Source organism: Leucoraja erinacea, chromosome 34 (assembly GCF_028641065.1).
Source record: "Leucoraja erinacea ecotype New England chromosome 34, Leri_hhj_1, whole genome shotgun sequence".
Lineage (NCBI taxonomy): Eukaryota > Metazoa > Chordata > Chondrichthyes > Rajiformes > Rajidae > Leucoraja > Leucoraja erinaceus.
Window position 1 is genome coordinate 13,581,525 of NC_073410.1, and position 21,718 is coordinate 13,603,242.

At 45.8% G+C, this 21,718-nt stretch overlaps 3 protein-coding genes across 3 annotated transcripts in view; 1 reads left to right on the forward strand and 2 right to left on the reverse strand.

Annotated features, from left to right (window-relative positions):
- The window catches only part of ndufb8 (NADH:ubiquinone oxidoreductase subunit B8), a 212,145-nt gene that overhangs the window by 185,118 nt on the left and 5,309 nt on the right, over window positions 1-21,718 (reverse strand). The gene's annotated exons all lie outside the window — the stretch shown is intronic.
- Window positions 1,365-3,034, reverse strand: LOC129713025 (uncharacterized). Its single transcript, XM_055661884.1, has one exon. The coding sequence runs from the start codon at window positions 2,823-2,825 to the stop codon at window positions 2,121-2,123; it is 705 nt and encodes a 234-aa protein (XP_055517859.1). The 5' UTR covers window positions 2,826-3,034; the 3' UTR covers window positions 1,365-2,120.
- On the forward strand, window positions 10,855-21,343 carry LOC129713028 (placenta-specific protein 9-like). Its single transcript, XM_055661887.1, has 4 exons — window positions 10,855-11,039; window positions 18,008-18,087; window positions 20,103-20,236; window positions 21,020-21,343. Exons 1-3 carry the CDS (start codon window positions 10,982-10,984, stop codon window positions 20,226-20,228), a joined length of 264 nt encoding a protein of 87 aa, XP_055517862.1. The 5' UTR covers window positions 10,855-10,981; the 3' UTR covers window positions 20,229-20,236; window positions 21,020-21,343.

The following is a 21,718-nucleotide window of genomic DNA, read 5'->3' on the forward strand; positions in this document are numbered from 1 at the left end:
GTATCGCAATGTTTAAGAAGCATTTGGACAGGTACATGGATAGGACAGGTTTAGGGGGATATGGGCAGGTGGGACTAGTGCAGATGGGACAGGTTGGTTGGTTGGTCTGGGCAGGTTGGGCTGAAGGGCCTGTTTCCATTTCTATGACTCTAAGTGATGATGTTCCCTTGTTGAATCTGAGCCTGGTTGCCATGGTTCGCTGGAGTCTGTGATGAAGCGGCTCGTTTGTAACTCACTCCTGCAGGTAGAGGTAGCCATTCTCAGTGGCCAGTTTCTGGGCGTGGCTCCGGGATTCCTCAGCACCGCTGCCATAGGTGATCACCATGGCTCCGTACTCGCGGCAGGTCTTAACTCTGCCCGGCGGGGTGTTGGCTGACAGGATGATAAAGACGGGGACGTGGAGCTCCGTGGCATGGTGAGCCACGGCCTTGGAGAAGTCATTGTCCGATGCCAGGATCACACCCTTCCTCTGCTGTTCCTGCAAATCAAACGAGGGGAAGGTTCGTAAAACCAAGACAGCTCAGAAAGCTCACGTCGTGGGAGCAGAATCAGCCCATTCGGCCCATCGAGTCTACTGCACCATTCAATCATGGCTGATCTATCTTTCCCTCTCAAGCCCATTCTCCTGCCTTCTCCCCATAACCCCTGACACCCTTACTAATGAAAATGATGCACACATGCCTGTACTAGTTCATTGAAAGAGTTGCCCGATTTATCCCATTTCCCCTCTAACGAAGCAGTCTAAGCCTTGGGTGGCACAGTGGTGCAGCTGGTGGAGTTGCTACCCCAGTGACCTGAGTTCGATCCTGACTTTAGGTGCTGTCAGTGTGGAGTTTGCACGTTCTCCCTGTGACTACGTGGGTTTCTTGGGTGCTACAGTTTCCTCCCACATCCCAAAGACGTGCGGGTTTGTAGGTTAATTGAGCTCTACACATTGTGATCGATGGTCGGCACGGCTCAGTGGGGTGAAGGGCCTGTTGCCATGCTATATCTTTCAATCAATCATTCACTCAAGCCCATCCCTCCATTTATACCAATTAACAATCTAATCGGGTGCCTCCTATGCATTCTTTAAACAGGGGAATGACACCTCAATGATTTGGAGGCATGGAGCCGTACAGCATAGAAACAGGCCCTTCAGCCCACCATGTCCATCCGGCCCATTGCACCGGTCCCATTTACTGCTTTCTTTGCCTTATTGAAGAATGTGCTCCTGAACCTGGATGTTACAGTTGTCAGCCTCCTATACCTCCTTCCCAATGGAAATGAGACTGTGGCCAGGTTGCTGTGGGTCACCAATGATGCTGCACTTATTCCCTGTATTTTCTGATCCTCTTCGAGAGATCCGCATTTTGATTGCTGTTGTTTTGTTTGGGATGGTGAAGAATGAGCTGGCAAATGTGACCGTACCTGTGACAAAGAGGTGAGCAGGTACCACACGCCACGCTCCTTCACACTGCCCGTGTGATGCAGATATTCCTTCTTCAGGTAGATTTCCATCCCGTACTGTTTGGAGAGCCTGGAATACTGGGTCGGGAGGAAATAAAGACTCAGTGGTCGGTTTTGTACATTCTGTACGAATTGTGCTTATGTATGGGGATAGTCTTGCTGCTAAAATGTGTAGGAAGGAACTGCAGATACTGGTTTAAACCAAAGATAGACACAAAAAGCTGGAGTAATGCAGCATCTCTGGAGAGAAGGAATGGGTGAGGTTTCGGGTCGAGACCCTTCTTCAGACCTTGCTTGAGCTGTATGTGAGCTGTTTGCAAAAAATATTTCACTATATCTTGGTACACATGATAATAAAGAAGACATTGAACCATTGATAACCAAGACAAAGCGGATTCATGTATTTGAATAAAGGTCTCGACCCGAAACGTCATGGGGATATGGGGAGAAGGCAGGAACGGGGTATTGATTGGGGATGATCAGCCATGATCACATTGAATGGCAGTGCTGGCTTGAAGGGCCGAATGGCCTACTCCTGCACCTATTGTCCATTGTCTATTGTCTATTGTCACCCATTCCTTCTCTCCAGAGATACTGCCTGTCCCACTGAGTTACTCCAGCATTTTGTGTCTATCTTCGATTTAAACCAGCATCTGCAGTTCTTTCCTGCTTCATGCATCTTGGATTGTGTGGAGTACATTTGTTGTGCAGTGGCTTTCTTGGACCTGCCCTATATTGAAGGAAATGCTATTGGTACTTGCAACTCTACCAGGAGGCAGAGAAGCCCAACTTCTGTCCTTTGCTGCAGACCCACTCAAGAAAGACTTCACATCAGACAGTGTGACAATCTTCAGTAAGAATCCATGCGTGCTGGAGTGGGTCTTGAACTCATGAATGTCAATTGAACTGCCCAGAACGCAGGAGTAAAAGGTGCCACATACCGTGCATGGAGTTTTCAGGATCCCGTGTTGGATTTTAAAGGCAGCAGTCCTGATGTCCTCGAAGGGAGCTTGTCTAGTGCAGGGTTCAGGGCTCCTGCTGGCCTTGTAGGCTGCCACGTCCTGGCCAGTGTTGAGCAGGGTTTCGGAGTGGCCCGTTACTGTCAGTTCCCAAGTCTTCACATCTTTGCCCACGTACTCGTCCTCCCCGAAGTCCTTGAGCCTCTCTGGGTTTATGGGCTTCTGCCCGGCGTACCTGTTCCGGGTGGGATCTTCCCTCTGCCTCTGCCTCTGGGAATCTTCCCTGGCGGGCTGGGGACTCCGTGCAGCCCCTTCTACAGCACTGCACAAAATACAAAGGAAGACGGGAAGAAGATGGAATTGCAACTTTTTACTCGTAAGGAGGGCATGGAAATAGTCCGGGGAATTCGTAAACATACTCGTAGGAGTTCGTGATCAAGTCAAGTCAAGTCAAGTTTATTCGTCACATACACATACGAGATGTGCAGTGAAATGAAAAGTGGCAATGCTAGCGGACTTTGTGCAAAAAAACAAACAAACAAACAACCAAATAAACTACAACAGAATGGAACAGAATCACATATTATTTTACATATTAAATATTGTGGGCGGAAGGAAAAAGGGAAAAAAACAGCAATTTAATAAAAAGCAGTAGAGTTAGTCCCTGGTGAGATAGGTGTTTACAGTCCGAATGGCCTTTGGGAAGAAACTCCTTCTCAACCTCTCCGTTCTCACAGCATGGCAACGGAGGCGTTTGCCTGACCATAGCAGCTGGAACAGTCCGTTTCAGGGGTGGAAGGGGTCTCCCATGATTTTATTGGCTCTGGAGTTGCACCTCCTGATGTCTAGTTCCTGCAGGGGGGCGAGTGAAGTTCCCATAGTGTGTTCAGCCGAACTCACTACTCTCTGCAGAGCCTTCTTGTCCTGGGCAGAGTCGTGGAACGTCGTAGGAGTTCGTAGATTACCACCATCTTGATTTTTTTTTTTTAGGTCCTTTAAACTCGGCAGAGGTTTTGAGATAAGTCGTGAAAGTTGGACAGGTCCTTTAGATCTGCCTTCATTCCTCCAGACCCCTCAGAATAGACTTGGAGAACTGCGTTGATACAAATCGCCAGCCTTGTCACGGCAGCTTAAATGTGGTGAAATAAATTAAGCAGATTAATCTCTTTAAGAATTGACGTCTCTAGATGTGGGCTAAACACAGCCGTTAATAAACAAAGCCAATTAGAGGCAGCAGAAGGTAGGGCAGGTAATTGAACAATTCAATGCACACTTGGCACTGGTTCCGAAAGAAGGGACTACAGTTCCTGGTGTACAAATTAAGACATAAAGTGCTGGAGTAACTCAGCGGGTCAGGCAGCATCTTTGGAGAACGTGGATAGGTGACGTTTTGGGTCTGAAGTTTTGAGCTCCTGTCCTGAAACTTTGCCTATCCATGTTCTCCAGAGATGCTGCCTGACCCGCTGAGTTACTCCAGCACTTTGTGTGCTTTTTCTTCAATAGTTTTACCTCCTCTTGAATTCGCTCCAGTGATCTAGCCTCCCCAAACCTCCAGGGGAGAGAATTCCAGAGAACCACCACCCCCTGAGGGAAGGACGTATGTGCCACCTGTTCTTATCCACCGCTGGATTATTTTGCCAGCACCCAACTCCATCTTGGTAACCAGGTAAGTCTACTGTTGATCGGCCGTGATGTTCATAGCAAGGGTTGGCAATGCCACTGTGACTCGACAGTGGCTCCACCTCCTCAATCGGAAGGTGAACAGTTCACGGCCCCTTCCAGACACAAATGGGCTAATTGAAAGTGAGGACATGATCCCAGAAATAGTCAATTAAGAGTTCTCAAATGAAGGGAGTGAATGGAGTTTGTCTTAACATCTCCGACTCAAAAGGGTTCAAGATGGCAGATTCACAGAGTAGGGGAATCGGGAACCAGACTTGGAATTAAAGTGAGTCTGAAGAAGCATCTCGACCCGAATCATCATGTCTGAAGAAGGGTTTTGGCCCGAAACGTTGCCTATTTCCTTCGCTCCATAGATGCTGCTGCACCCGCTGAATTTCTCCAGCATTTTTGTCTACCTTCAATTTTCCAGCATCTGCAGTTCTTTCTTAAACAACTCATCACCTATCCATGTTCTCTGGAGAAACTACCTGACCTGCTGAATTACTCCAACACTTTTTGTGGCCGTTTAATTTCTTTCACTTCTATCACCAAAAGCTTGCAGTGATTACAGCAATCTATTGGGGATATGGGGCCAAGCAGTGTGTTTCGAGTAACTGTTTGGATGTAAATCTTCCATCAAAACTGAAAGCCAAGCAAAATCCTGTATAATAGAGAAAAATAAACATGGGGTGGAAATGACGCATAGTTCACTAATACCAGAGAATGCTGCATTACTGCAAACTCTCAAACAGTCGAAAACAGTGTTTATCTTGTTACTGACTGCAAGGGATAACAAACCCTAGTCAAAACTATTAATAGGGAGAATATAGACTCCTAAAATGTTATTTGAAAAACAACTTGGAATTACATGTACTCTGCTGCAAACAAACAGATCATACAGAAGATGATAGATTATTTTATCTAATCTAATGCTCCACTACTGATGACAATAGACAATAGACAATAGGTGCAGGAGTAGGCCATTCGGCCCTTCGAGCCAGCACCGCCATTCAATGTGATCATGGCTGATCATCCCCAATCAGTACCCCGTTCCTGCCTTCTCCCCATATCCCCTGACTCCGCTATTTTTAAGAGCCCTATCTAGCTCTCTCTGACACGAACTGCTGGAGTAACTCCGCGCATCAGGCAGCAACTCTGGAGAAAAAGGACTGGTCCCTTCACACGGTCTCGACCCAAAACGTCACCCATCCTTTTTCTCCAGAGATGCTGCCTGACCTGCTGAGTTACTCCAGTACTTTGTGCCTATCTTCGGTATAACCCAGCCTCTTACACAGATCATACATACCGGCCCGTACTACAGTGGTTTATGAAATATGCTGAGCTCCAAATCCTAAACTCATTTGTCGTGATTCCCTGTTGTTTCGTCCGACCAGTTAAGCCACCAAAAAAAGACACAAAGTGCTGGAGTAACTCAGCAGGTCAGGCAGCATCTCTGGAGAACATGGAGAGGTGACGTTTCGGGTTGGGACACCTCTTAAGACTGATTGTATTGGGGGGGGGGGAAAGCTGGAAGCAAAGTGGGGCGGGAGAAAGGAGAACGTTTGCATCTATTTCAGTAACTAACTCCAAAGATAATTTATGGAACATTGATTTAACTCCCACTGCTAAATCTCTTTCATTTAATTTTCTATCTGTTCTCTTATTCTGGTTCCAACACCGACAGGAGTTTCCTTCAAATTATTGTGGCAAGAATAAAGAGATGAAGCAGGGCCATGGTGAGAAGGAGGAGGAAGAGAGGTCGTTTCAGGTAGTTTCAATCTAGCATAGTCCATGAACCATTGAATGTTACACAGTGGATCTCCCAGCAAGACACAGGTCTTTACTTTAGACTTTAGAAATACAGCATGGAAACAGGCCCTTCGGCCGATCGAGTCCGTGCTGACCAGTGATCGCCCCATACACGAGCACTATCCCACACACTAGGGACAATGTACAATTTTACTTTGGAGGAAACCGGAGCACCCGGGGAAAACCCACGCGGTCACAGGGTGAACGTACAAACTCCATACATTCTAAAAAGTGGCCCTGTGCCTAAAAAGTAATAAGTTTAACTCAACCTTCTCCAAAAGGGGTCATATTCCTCTTCTTCTGAAGAAGTCTTCTTTGGGGCCTTAATGGCCCTGGACTTTGCAAACAGAAACTGGGCCACAAGGTGCATGTTTCCCAGGAGATGTGCGCAGAGGAGACCACAAGACTGTCGTTGGCAGATATTTGATCTCTTCGAATGTTATATAAAAATAACAATGTCTAGTGCTTGAATCGATTCCCAACTTCAACACCAAGATGACCCTCGACCGCACAGCTCTGTGTGAGGGTGAGACTGCCGCTGCTGTTATTTAAAGAGATTATTTCACCTGTCAAGCCGTCTCTGTCAATTTGAGAAATCCTTCGTAATGCCTGACCTCCCCAATGAACAGCACAATTTAAAGCTTTGGAGATTTACCATTTCACTGAGGGGAGACCTTCTTAGAGATAGACACACAATGCAGAAGTAACTCGGTGGGTCAGACCGTCTTAAAGAAGCATTTCTGACACGATTTTTCCAACTGCACGCTGCTTGATTCATGTGCATGTGGTTCAGTCTGAAGAAGGGTTTCGGCCTGAAACGTTGCCTATTTCCTTCGCTCCATAGATACTGCTGCACCCACTGAGTTTCTCCAGCACTTCTGTCTACCTTCGATTTTCCAGCATCTGCAGTTCCTTCTTAAACACATTATAGAATGAATTAAATGTTTGATTGTTTCAAAACATTCTGATACTCAGAATTCCTTTGATTCTTTACTTTTTGCTATAGAGATACAGCACGGAAACGGACCCTACGGCCCACCGAGTCCATGCCAACCAGCGATCATCCCGACACTAACACTATCCGACACACACTAGGGACAATTTACAATTTTACTGAAGCCAACTAATCTATAAACCTGTACATCTTTGGAGTCTGGGAGGAAATCGGAGCACCCAGAGAAAACCCACGCAGTCTCAGGGAGAACATACAAACTCCATTCAGACAGCACCCATAGTCAGGATTAAACGTGGTTCTCTGATGCTGAAAGGCAGCAACTCTACCACTGTACCACTTAATAGGTCCAATAGATAAATAATCTGTTTCATATTTTGGATGAGGTTTTATGTGAGATGGGGAGTTGCAATTATCTGCAGTATTTAGGAGAGGGTCTCCCAAATACTCGGTATTTGAGGGGAAGTCTTTCTACATGGTCAGTGTTGGGGGGAGGCGTTCCAGTGTTGGGTGAATATGATTCCTAATGTTGATTGTGGAATCAATGTTAGAGTTGAAGGTGCAGGTGGATGGGATCTCATTTGTATCTCACTGCATGAAAGGCTGCTCACAATGACCTTCTGTGTTCACTGACATGGTGCAGCCACTGGGTGAATATCCAGTGGCGCAACTGTTAGAGCTGCTGCCTCACAGTGTCGGGGACCAGGGTTCAATCCTGACCTCGGGTGCTATGTGTGTGTGTGTGTGGAGTTTGCACGTTCTCCCTGCAGCCGCCTGGGTTTCCTCCAGGTGCTCCAGTTTCCTCCCACCTCCCGAAGACGTGCGGCTTTGTAGGAAATTGGCCTCTTTAAAATTGCCCCTAATCCGTAGGCAACGCAATAACATAAAACCAGCGCTAACGAGCGATCTAATGTTGGCGCAGATGCGGTGGGTCGAAAGGCCTGTTTCCAAGCTGTATCTTTAAACTAAACTAATTTAGAAAATAGAAATGCTAGCAATGTCGTTTATAACTTTATCATAGCAGGAGATGTTGTGGACAAAGATGAAACTATATGTTTCTGGATAAATGAAAAGCCATTGTCTTCCTTTCACTCCTTTCAGCTGCCTGCTTCCAAATCCTATATCTCCTATGCTTCATATAATCTCCAATTGGAGGTGTGGGTTGGTATCCCACTTCTGACACCATGTTGTGTTACGGTTGTGGTAATAACTGAAGCCTTACACCATGATAAAGGTCCAAAGACTTTATTAACGACATAGCATAGATAACTTCACGCTAGCACGTCTCTCTAATTCTAAGGGAAACAGGCAGGGAGGATTACGGTAAAAGCAAGTGGGCGTAAGTACAAAAGCATGACTCATAACATGAGTGACACTGATCTACAATGCACTTGTTGTAATGACAGGGTACAAGGAAACTAGAAATTCAATGATCACTCACTCCCACCTTCACCACTACTGTGTGTATATGTTTATATTATGGTATATGGACACACTGATCTGTTTTGTAGTAAATGCCTACTATATTCTGTGTGCTGAAGCAAAGCAAGAATTGCATTGTCCTATCAGGGACACATGACAATAAACTCACTTGAACTTGAACTTGGACACCACCAGCCTGTTAATTTCTCTGCCAAACCCTGGCTAAAAGATCTAAGAGGATGAAGTTTGTGAGAGACTGCATTCTCCAGGACATCTAATTAATGCGTTCAATCCAATTTACAAGACACTCCACCAACTCTGCTCTCTGGCATTCACATCATTGATTTGTCCACAGTCCCAGTGGGTATGTGACAAGTCATTGGTCATTTTGACTGGCTTGAAGTCACAAATCTAATGTCAGAAACATGCCAGTCAAATAGTGCACAGGAAGAGCCCACAAATAGTGGTAATCAGAAGATTTGTGTTGTTTAAAAAAAATAATAATTGAGTTGCCCACTCAATGCTGTTGAGATCATTAATCTAGGAACATAACCTGAATCACCATCAGCTGCTTCTCTTCTTCTTCTTCTTCTTTGGAGTTTTACGGCAGCCGGCATCCACAATGTTGCATTGCTGCCACCTTCTGGCTTCACTCCACAGTCCTCATGTCTTTTCTTTATATCCTTTTTATAAGGCCAGAGGCCCTCAAGAAATTAAACAACAAATTTACTCCTTTTCCTTCCCCTCCATACTCTAGAATGTTCTTTTCTGATATATCTGTCATTCCAATTTTCTTCATTTCATTGATCAAAACTCTTCTTTCTGTTGCATATCTTCTACATGCAACTAGAGCATGCTGAACTGTTTCCGGCTGATGGCATTCCTCACACATCCCAGTAGGGTGTTTTCCCAACATTTTTAATGTGCTGTTCAGGTGGGTGTGTCCTATCCTCAATCTTGCTAATACTACCTGTTCTCTCCTGTTCCCCCCTCTTCTTGCTGTAATGCCCACTCTGTTTTGTAGCAAATAGAGGTGTCTCCCCTTTGTCTCCTGTTCCCAGTATTGTTGCCATTCCTGATTTATTTTCTTCCACACAATGTGTCTTCCTTCAGATTTGGATAATTGTAGGTTTACCTCTATGTTCTCTTTTTTAACTGCCTCTTTTGCTAATTTATCCACTTTTTCATTTCCTAGCACACCAATGTGTGCTGGGACCCACAACAAAGTCACGTCACTGCCCTTCCTTGTTACTTGGCTTAATAGTAGTAGAATTTCATACACTAGGTCAGGCCGCCTATGGGACGCACCAGACCCAATACTCTGGATTGCAGACAATGAGTCACTACAAATTAATATTTTGCATGGTTGCACCTGTTCTATCCACCGAACTGCCATCAAAATAGCGTACAGTTCCACTGTATATACTGCCAAATAGTTATTTGTTCTTTTGCAAATCTCAACATTCAACCCTTGCACTACCACAGCTGCCCCTGTTGTTTCAGCTACAGCTGCTTCTCATGGATAGAAAGGGGATTAATGTCGGATTAGCAAGGACTGGGCAGAAAGGTCTGTTTCCATGCTGTAGCCTCAGAATAAAAGGACATACTTTTATAAAGGAGACAAATTTCTTTATCCAGAGGGTGGTGAATCTGTGGAATTTATTAAACCCCATTCTCCACATAACCCCTGACACCCGCATTAATCAAGTCCCTTAATCCTTCCAGTGGGGACTTGATATCAGGAACAGCTTTAGTGCCCAAAAGGTGAACATAATAACTATCCCCACCGTCGGGTTTGAAGTCTCTCCCTCAAATTTTCCTCGACCAAGAATATTTCAAACCCTACTGGGATCCAGCTTGCTTGAGCATTGATGTAATTCGCCATTTAAAAAAATAAAACACCAATTGATTGGTAACATTCACCTGTTTGTGAAATACGCATTCACCACATTGGCGCAGCGCCAGAGACCCAGGTTCGATACTGAACTCGGACGCTGACTGTGTGTGGCGTTTGCTCATTCTCCATATGACCGTGTGGGTTTCCTGCGGGTGCTCTGGCGGTCGCCCATATCTCCAAAGACGTGCGGGTTTGTGGGTTAATTGGCCCCCTGTAAAACTATAGGCAGTAGATGAGAACGCAGGATAACGTAGAACTAGTGTGAAGAAGAGTCTCGACCCGAAACGTTGCCTATTTCCTTCGCTCCATAGATGCTGATTCACCCGCTGAGTTTCTCCAGCATTTTTGTCTACCTCCGATTTTCCAGCGTCTGCAGTTCCTTCTTAAACACAGAACTAGTGTGCACGGGTGATCAGTAGTGTGTGTGTGGTTAACACAAAATGCTGGAGTAACTCAGCGGGACAGGCGGCACCTCTGGAGAGAAGGAATGGGTGAAGTTTCAGGTCGGGACCCTTCTTCAGAACACTGGCTTGCCCGCTGCCCAAGCTGTATCTTTACAACTAAGAATAAACACTTGAATACTGAGTAATTATAAAAAGGTTTCGAGACTTGAGAAATCAAAACAAAGCGCTTGGAGTGAACGAGCCGGAGAGGGAGTGGTTTAGTGGGTGCAGTGAGAGAGACGGCAAATTAAAAGGAAGCTGAAATCTGGGAGGCGTCCAGTACAATACTCCTTCTCCCTCCCCCCTTCCCCCTGCATGTCCCGTTGTCCGGGATTGTGGAACCAGCGGCAGATCGATAGGGACCAGCAATCAGAGTTAACGCCGCAAGATGCGCGCCGTGTGGGTTCTCGCTGGGATCTTGGTGTCGCTCGGAGCGGCGCTGGCCGGTAGGTATCACCCAGCCACCGGTCCGGCTTTCAGCGCTTGTACCTCTCCCGTCCCGAGTTGGGATAACGATTGGATTTGGGTTTTCCCCCAAGCTGGTTGTTCTCGCAACAACAACCTGTGCCAATTGTGGCGAGTGGGATGGGAAAATGGGGGAGGGAACAGAGATGCCAGCGAACGTCTGGTGCTGAGAAACGGGCGAAAGGAGACGGGGGTTCAGAGCACCGAGGGGGCAATCGGCTTGTTAGAGGGAGGGAAGGGACGTACAGGGATGGAGGATTCAGATCCCTGAGGATGGGAGGGAGGTGGTGGGGGGGAATAATAAAGCGAATAGCGAAAGGCTTGGATAGAATGGATGTGGAGAGGATGTTTCCATTAGTGGGGGAGTCTAGAACCAGTCGTAGCCTCAGAAGTAAAGGACGTTCCTTTTGGAAGAATACGATGAGGAATTTCTTTAGTCAGAGGGTGGTGAATCTGTAGAATTCATTGCCACAGACGGCTGTGGAGGCCAAGTCAATTGATATTTATAAGGCAGAGATAGATAGATTCTTGATTAGTACGGGTGCCAGGGGTTATGGGGAGAAGGCAGGAGAATGGGGTTAGGAGGGAGAGATAGACCAGCCACGATTGAATGGCGGAGTGGACTTGATGGGCCGAATAGGCCAATTCTGCTCCTATCATGTATGACTTTATGAAATCACCAGAGTGTGTGAGGTCGAACACTCTCCCCCAATTACCCAGAGAGCTCGCAGGCTGACTGCTGGCTCTCAATGGACATTCGGCCCATCTAACGAGTGGTAGCAGTAACAAGAGACCGGCAGCGCCTGGGGATGGAAGGAAGGATAGAGGAACGGTCCTTGGTCTTTGGAGGAACGGAACATTTTGGATTCCGACGGTTCGGAACTTTTCCCACTCCTGACACTTGATGCTTGGCATCGTTGGCGTTTGCTGGTGTCGACGCCACACCTCTAGTGGCGAGAAGCAACGATGACAGATCACCTTTCAGAGATGGTACACGAGGAACTGCAGATCCCGGTTTACAGAAAAAGACATAATGCGCTGGAGTAACTCAGCGGGTCAGGCAGCATCTCTGGAGAACATGGATAGGTGACGTTTTGGGTCGGGACCCTTCAGAGGTTATGAGGAGAAGGGGTTAGGAGGGAGAGATAGATTAGGGAGAGAATGGCGGAGAAGACTTGATGAGCCGAATGGCCTAATTCTACTGTGTTCAAGAAGGAACTGCAGATGCTGGAAAATCGAAGGTACACAAAAATGCTGGGAAAACTCAGCGGGGGACACAGCATCTGTGGAGCGAAGGAAATAGGTGACGTTTCGGGCCGAAACCCTTCTTCAGACTGGGTTTCTACTCATCACTTATGACCTTCAGGCCCCTTCAGTTATTTTCTAATACTTCTTACTGTTTGCAATACCGCTCACAATGTTTAAAATAATCATATTTCTTCATTACATCTCTAATTACTTTCTACCATTGCGACATTCGCAACGGGCTAAGTGCTACACTTCGTTATATTATATTGCCATCATTATAGAAAGCATTTGCAATAAATACGATACACGTGCAACATGTTATTAGCCATGGCAGTGTTTGGATTTTGCCAGCTCGGATCTGTAATCAAATCCATTAATTTGTAGGATTTTGTATTGTTGTGTTAACGCATTAAAGTTGCAGCAAACATGAATGTCATTGTCTCGTTCCCGGACGTGTGACAAGTAAATTCTCTTGATTCTTCAGCATAACACCAAGTGCTGGAGGAACTCAGCGGGTCTGGTCGTATCTGTGCAGCAAATGGACAGGCGACCCTTCCTGACATCAGTTTGAAGAAGGGTCTCGACCCGAAACGTCGCCAATTCCTTGTCTCCGCAGATGCTGCCTCGCCCGCTGAGTTTCGCCAGCATTTGTTGCCTACCTAGGCGACCTTTCGAGTCGGGACGCTGTAGAAGGGGTTCGACCCGAAAAGTCACCCATTCCTTTTCTCCAAAGATGCTGCCTGACCCGCTGTGTCACTCCAGCTTTATGTGTCTATCTACGGTGTAAACCAGCATCTGCAGTTCCTTCCTACACGAGTTTCTCTGGAACGTTTAGTGTTTTACTCAAGATTGAAACATCTGCAGTTCCCAGTATCTCCACTCTTGAATTATTTCGATCCCCATTGCCGGACACGCTGAGCCTGAAGAAGGGACCCGATGCATAACGTTGTCTATCCATGTTCTCCAGAGATGCTGCCTGACCCGCTGAGTTACTCCAGCACTCTGTGTCCTTTTGTGGATGTCTCCAGTTGTGGTCAGCAGAGCCCCCTGGTGGTAATCCAGCTGCGCGCATCTGACCGAAGTCTGAAGAAGGAATTCGGCCCGAAACGTTGCCTATTTCCTTCGCTTCATAGATGCTGCTGCACCCGCTGAGTTTCTCCAGCACTTTTGTCTACCTTCTGACCTTCCCCGCTCCAGTACATTTGCCAGAAGATCATTCGCTCTATGAGACATTGCAGGAGGCCAAAGCACACTCTACATGCAGTGGGCTAGCCTGGCACTGTGATATACAACGGTGGCCAGGCCGTGGTGGGCCCGAGGCTCCATTAATGTCCTCTCAGTGTCTATGCTCTCTCCTTTTTTAAATTTCCAAAAATAAACATTATTCAGTATAAAAAATATAGGGGGTTGCACGTAAGGTTATCGGGTCAAAGGGCGTGATGCACGGACCAGCTCAATCCATGTGGAGTACATGGCAGCTTCCGGCGTACACTGTTAATACACAAAATGCATACTTTCTTACCCGATAAAAACAGCAGAAATTGACTTTTTTTGCACTGTAAATAATTGTGGAAATCGGGGTAAGCGTGAGAGACATTTATCCTACTTCAGAATTCCAAATGTGAGGAGAAATGATGGTGAAGAGAAGCGAGAGCTGAAGGGACAACAACAGCTAACGCCGTGCAGATATCAAGATTGAATAAATTTGGGAATTATCGCATTTGCTCACTGCATTTCATCAACAGTAAGGCATTATTTGAGTTTTTTCTTGATTCCTTTGGTATCCAAAAAGTTTCAGAAATGATTAATACTAGACCAAGTGGGACCCGATGGGTCCCAGCATCACACGGGAGGGCTGGTCACCAACGCAATATTCCACCTCTCCACCAATTCCAATATTGCTCGCCAGTGGGTGGGTGGGGGTTTCTGTTGCGCTAGTATGGGTGTTGCGGGCCGAAGGTACTGGTTTCCAGAGGGCTAGTATAGACATTGTGGGCCAAATGGATTTTTGGGCTGGCAGCCAACTGTTGCAACGATTTCAAAAGCCAAGCCAAGGCAAACAATTTGGCTGCGCCACCTGACAACCAAAATTCATTTTGTGAACACAAACTTTAAAAAAAGGCGAGGCAAACAATTGGGCAGCAGTCACTTTACAGCCACATCGAGGGGACTCACCATGGAGTAGACTTACGTTCAGTGCTATTCGCAGCTCAGAGAGCCGTGACCCTCTCGCTTCCTGGGTCTGGCAGAGACTGAGTGAGGGACTACACTTCCGGGTTTTATAGTCCCTCCCCCCTGCCGCCAGCGGGGGCAGCAGAGAGAATGGCGAATTATTTAAAAACATTAATATATCTCTGATTTTTCATCGATGGGAAAGATCCTCCAGTCCCGGAAGGCGGAGGGGAGCTCTGAGCGAGGTGGCCGAAAATGACGGCCAAAGGTGGCGGCATTCTCGGAAATCGCAGCACAGTGGGTCAAAAGTGGTCAAGATCAGACCTTTAGTAATATATAGATGGCTGTAAAACTTTTAAATCGCCCATGGTTCTGAAGTGGGGTTTTACATGTAAAAATAAAACGCTTCTAAAGCTAAAAAAATCTCCAGACTTACCAGTGGTGTGTGGAAAAGTATGTTTTCTATCAATATGCTATTGAGATGCATATTTTGGCAAATAATAAAATGTCCTGACACCCACTCCCTTTCAATAGGATATTATCAATTTGCTGAGGTTGATTGTCCAATTAACAGCTAACAATTATGAGTAAAATGTAATTCAAAACCCACGCATGGTTTGCGATTTTTTAAATGATATATTTTGCTTCAGAAGTGTTTTCTTTTTGTATGTAAAAACCCACTTGAGAACCATGGGCAATTTTAACATTTTACAGCCAGATTTATCACTTCTGAAACTTTTAGATACCAAATGAATCAAGAAAAAACACAAATAATGCCTAACTGTTGATAAAATGCAGTGAGCAAACGCGATAATTCCCAATATTTTCAATCTTGATATCTGCAATGTTCGCCAATCACTTTAGCTGTTGTTGTCCCTTAGGCTGCCGCTTCTATCTACCGTCATTTCTCCTTACTTTTGGAATTCTGAAGTAGGATAAATACCCCGATTTCCATAATTATTTACAGCGCAGAAATTGACCATTTTCGGCGGTTTATAGCGGACCCGCTACGCTGGAAACAATGGTAAATGCTTACCTGCAGTTCATCGCGTGTACTCTAGTTGGCGTAGCGTAGCAACAGTATGGGTCACGGGTCATGACCTCGACTGTGTGCAACGTCCCTATACACAATATATATGAACAGTGCCAAAAACCATCCTACATTCTCAGGGTCTGTACATTTATAAGTGTCATATTTAGTAGTGTTCGCTAACTATCCTTAAACCAACCATCTTGACACACATGTGCCTCCCTGGGGTGATATCCCTTCCCTTGTTTAAGGGGTGTCCCCACCAGAATCTGCCCCTCAATGTCCAGCAGCGGAAGGACCCTAGACTGTGGCCCTCCCCCACAGAGCCTTGGCGTTGGCTGCACCGAGCTTCAGTGCGTCCCTCAGCACCTACTCCTGCAGTCTGGAGCGGGCCAGTCGGCAACATTCCCCGACAGACACCTCGCTCTGCTGGGAGACCAACGAGTTTTGGGCAGACACCATTCACTGAGTTGATGATCTTCCAGCAGCACTTGATGTCCATCTCTGAATGTGTCCCTGGGTACAGCCTGTAAATCAGAGAGTACTCAATTACGGAGATATCCGGGATGATCAATGATAAGGATCGTTGCATCATTGTCCAGACTCTCTTCGCAAATCCACACTCTCCACAGAGGTGGGCAATCATGTAGATTGGATAGCGGAGTAAACGTGATGGGCTGAATGGCTTAATTCTGCTTCCTAGAATTTTTGAACTTATGAACCGTCTCGTCTCTGTGGCAGCGGTCCCGAGGGGCGAGGCAGCGTGCGCTGGTAGTAAGATTCCAACGGTACTCCCTTCGGTCAGCCAAGCCAAGGCTTGATGCATGTTGGTGAGTTCTGGCAAAGAGGCATTTCACCGTCTATGCTCTCTCTTCCTCACAGACTCTTCCCTGCCTTGCTTGTCCAAGGGTAATCGGTTAAAATGATCGGGATCCAAGTTAGCTTTTCCCAACTCCACACCAGAGGATTAGGCGGGAGTTAAACTGAGGAACCAAGGACTTGGCAAAAGGGAAATTAAACTAAATAATACAGGAAATCACAAAAATATTTTGCAAAGGGATCGCCAGTATAGTTTCCATCTGCAAATATCCTAATATTCCTTTTGAAATTCTGAAAGTCTTGTCCCTTTTCTGAGGCTGAAGGACTTTCTCATTCACCCGGTAAGACATATCAATATTAGTTTATCATGGAGAGATAAGGAACTGCAGATGCTAGTTTACAAAAAAAGGCTACAAAGTGCTGGAGTAACTCAGCAAGTCAGGCAGCGCACAACAAAAAAAGTTTCACTCTACTACCTCGGTACATGTGACAATAAACCAACCTAGTTTATTGTCACGACTAAACTAACAAAACATCTCTGGAGAACATGGTCAGGACCCTACAATGGTTCTGAAGAAGGGTCCCGACCCAAAACATCACCTATCCATGTTCTCCAGAGATGCTGCCTGACATGCTGAGTTACTCCAACACTTTCTGCCAGTTAATCTTACACAAGTTCATTAAATCCTTTGCTTTTTAACAAAGCTGTGCTGACTTTAGCCTATTTCTTTTTTTATTCTTCGCAACAACAAATATTGTCTGCACATTATTTAAAACTCCACACCCCCTGCTGACTCTCCCAACTTAGTCTGTGTTGCTATGATAATGATATAATTACCAGTTTTTGGAGCTCAGGCAATGGTATAAAACACTCATTATAGGCCTCGTCAGACAGAGACAATGTAATAATAAAAATTATGCCATTTCCCTTTCTCTGGGTGAATTGGATCCCTGTTGTGAGAACAGGATGTTGGAACAATAATCATTTAACCCTCTGTTACCGCAAAACAAGCCTGCTCTAAAATACAACTCAGTCACAATGATACAGTAAACCTTCGCAATAACAGACCTCTATAAAGGTCTGAAGAAGGGTTTCGGCCCGAAACGCCTATTTCCTTCGCTCCATAGATGCTGCTGGGCCCGCTGAGTTTCTCCAGCATTTTTGTCTACCCTCTATATAGCGCATTTCGGTTATATTTCAGTTATTCGGTTATAATAATTGAATAAATTTGTTGAATTTAAAAAAAAAGGTCAGTTTTTGCAAGGGTTTACCTCTAGTTTTTCTCTCCCCTGACTCTGAGTCTGATGAAGGGTCTCGACCCAAAACATCAACTATTCCTTCTCTCCAGAGATGCTGCCTGTCCCGCTGAGTTACTCCGGCATTTTGTGTCCATTCTTTCACAGCTTGACTGATAGTTTACATGAGCGTCTGCCAGTCATTTCCACATTTTGACGGCTTGATGGAATTTATTGAGACTCAGAGTGACAATGCAATGGATGCAGTTAAAATACAATGCCAGAGTATGGGACATCCAGTGGGCCTTGGCGGACCGAGCGCAAGTGGTCGGCGAAACGGTTACCGAGTCTACGCTTATTTTTAGTACTGTTCTGCGGCAGAGTGAGGGTCAGAGAGAGGATGAATGGAAAGCTTCTCTATTACACCGACTTTGCTTGTTTCAGAGCTGGAGCAACAGAGAGACGACACAAACTGGTGTGAACACGACAAGGCAGTCTACAGACGGCTGGATATTATAGAGACGGTAACTCCCTTTATGCTTATCAACTGTGTTATTCATAACGTGATCTAGAATGGATGATGAGTTGGGGTTTTGCAGTGCAGAAAGAAAGAAGCCATTGGCCTCTATGCCATATAACCATATAACAATTACAGCACGGAAACAGGCCATCTCGGCCCTACAAGTCCGTGCCGAACAAATTTTTTTTCTCCTTAGTCCCACCTGCCTGCACTCATACCATAACCCTCCATTCCCTTCTCATCCATATGCCTATCCAATTTATTTTTAAATGATGCCAATGAACCTGCCTCCACCACTTCCACTGGAAGCTCATTCCACACCGCTACCACTCTCTGAGTAAAGAAGTTCCCCCTCATATTACCCCTAAACAGAACTGGAACAAAAATAAAAATGCTACAGATTTCTGGAAGTACGGGCTAAGGAAAGTGGGGAGAGGAGACAGGAAGAAAAGAGGTGACATTGTTGACAGGGGCGCTGTGGCACTTACACAACAATGATACACTAACTTCCCAGCTGTTATATGATACTATACAATAGAACTTAAAGGGCCTGTCCCACTTTCACAACCTAATTCACAACCTTTTTTCGCTCGTGGACATTTTTCATCAGGCTAGAAAAACGCCTCGACCTACATGATGCCTCGAGTACCTACGACTCGCATCACGGCCTACCTACGACCTCGTGACCACTATGCTGCGAGTATGTCAAGGGCAAACTCGGCAGAGGTCGTGAATTAGGTCGTGAAAGTGGGACAGGCCCTTTATTTATCCCAGGAGAGAAATTGATCTGCCGACAGTCATAAAAACCCCAAAACACAAAATACATGGAATTAAAGAGACAAGTGGAAAGGATTGGGGATGTACAAAGATTGTGAGGGGGGGAGGTGGGGAGTCAGTATCAGTCACAGAAGGGGGAGGAGTTGCACAGTTTGATAGCCACAGGAAGAAGGATCTCCTGTGGCGTTCTGTGCTGCATCTTGGTGGAACCAGTCTGTTGCTGAAGGTGCTCCTCAGGTTGACCAGTGTGTCATGGAGGGGGTGAGCTGTATTGTCCAGGATGCTCTGAAGTTTGCCAGCCTATTCTGCTGGCGTCGGCAGCCTTCGCCCTGCTGCCCCAGCACACGGCAGCGAAGAAGATGGCACTGGCTACCACCAATTTGTAGAACATCTGCAGCATCTTACTGCAGATGTTGAAGGAGCGAAGCTTTCTCAAAAAGTACAGCCGGCTCTGTCCCTTCTTGTACAGGGGCCTCAGCATTCCTGGACCAGTCCACTTTACTGTCCCGGTTCACTCCAAGGTATTTGTACTCCCTGGTAAACTCTCCCTGGGAAATCTTTTCTTCCAGCTGTTGTCAGGCAGCTGAACCGCCCTCTCGTCAACTAGAGAGCTGAACTTCCATCTACCTCTTTGCAGATCTTTAGTCTGACTTTATCTTGCACTAAACATTGTACCCTTTATCCCTTATCCAGGCACTATGGACAGCTTGACTGTAATCATGTACAGTTTTTTCTTTGAGTGGATAGCACCCAAACAAAAGCTTTTCACGGTATCTTGGTATCTAACTAAACAAAACCAAACTAAACTAAAATAAGCTAGACTAATCTGAAGCTCCTTCTGAAGTTCACCTCTGCCTTGTTCCAAACTTGCAACCATCAGCTCGGTCCCCGAGATCAAAATGGGAAAGTTCACAAAAGTTCAATTCCATTCGTAACTCCTCACGTAACAGCCCACTTACTGCTTGCGTGCAGTAGGACGTACATCACACGAAGGCATGGACTGATAACTGGAGCATAACATGTGCACCAGATAAATATCAGATACCGAATGTCTTGAACAAGGTTGACACTGTCCTCCGCCCTCTCACACCCAGAACCACCATTATCAGGTCACATTGTCAACATTGAATACCTCAGGGATGCACTTCAATAAAAAGCGCTGTATGAAAGAAAGCACTTAATTTTACTGCCATGGCATCTGAGTTGTGACTAATTTAACATTAATTTCCACTCTTCCCTCAGAGCATAGACCAAACAGTGAGCCACTTGGAGGCTGAAGTGTCCGACCTGCTCAGTTTGATGGAGGCCTCAACCATTTCTCTGCCGTCAGGATCTCCAACCATTGACATTTTTGAAAGCGGAGCGTGAATTCATGGGTCGGTTCCCTTTCCTTTGTTACTGTCTACCTTGCGCTGACTGAAGTGGGGCAGTTTGCACTGGGTGCCCATTTCAGGCTAGAAGTAGGAGCTAAACAAATCGCAGATGAGGGAGTTCCGAAACCAAAATCAGAACGTACTTCAAACATTCCGCAGATCAGAGCATCTATGGGGAGAGAAACAGAGTCGATGTTTCAGGTCAATGACTCTTCAACCAAACTGGATGAATGCGAAGGCGATTGTGTTTCAAGTTGCAAGCTGGTTGATGTAAATAGGTAGTGTTTTGGGTCGGGCCCCTTTTTCAGACTGATTGTAGGAGGGGAAGAAATCTTGGATAGAGGAGAGGCAAGACAAAGCGTGGCATGCAATAGGTGTACAAAGAGTAAATTGATTTTTGAGAGGCACATGGTTGGGACGAAGGCCAGAGATTAAAGCAGAAGGTTTGAGACAGAAGGATTGTGAAGCCAGAGGGAGGAATGCAGGATGAGGGGGATGTGATGTACAAGGTTTGTGTGTGCTTGAGCGCAGGTTATGTGTGTGCAGTTCTGTGTGACTGAGGTAAGGGGAGGATCAGACTTGGACATCTGGCCTCGATTGAGCCCAAACCTTCACTCACACACAGTCGTACAATTGCTCATTCATTAGTTCATTGTTAAATGGCCCCTGAAGTGCCATTGCATGTTTATGTGGTGTTGGCTGGGTAATGGTTACAACATCACTTGGAAATTAAGAAGGGAGTAAATTGGGAAACCAGTCTCTGTTTAACTCTCTTTGTCTTCCTAGGTTTGGTTTGAACAGCATCCTGCCAATCTTCATGGTGCAAAATTCTACATCAAAGAGAAAATGGATCAACCACAAAAAATGCCACATCAATAACAGAAAATATCATTAAATATATTACATCAACAACACAAAACTACAGCAAGAATATGTCTGGAGAAATACTCGCAAGCATACTCAACAATACGCCTTTTATTAATTACAATTGTTTGTTGTTGTCAGTGGATGTTCTGTTCTGCTCCACAAACCTGCTGAACTTTCACTAGAATTACTATCTTAACAGGAGTCGAGCCTCCAAGATTCTGCCATAAAGTGACCCAAGACTTACCTGGTTTGCTTTGTCCTGTCTTTTGTAACCGTTCTTAAGTCTAGAATTTCTTGAAGATAATTGTAAAATGAATTGCAGGCGCCCACAGCAATCTCTACGGTGGAAAAAAAGAGACAAAATGCTGGAGTAACTCAGAAGGTCAGGCAGCATTTCTGGAGAACATGGATAGGTGTTGTTTCGGGTCAGAACCCTTCTTCAGTCTGATGTTCCCCAGAAGTGCTGCCTGACCCACTGAGCTACTCCAGCATTTTGTGTTTTTTTTTGGTAAACCAGCATCTGCAGTTCCTTGTATCCACATTGTATGGCTCCATTGCGAAGTCTCCTCAAGGAATGTCTATTTTGAAGAAGTTCCCCTCTCTTCAATAGGAGTTCTG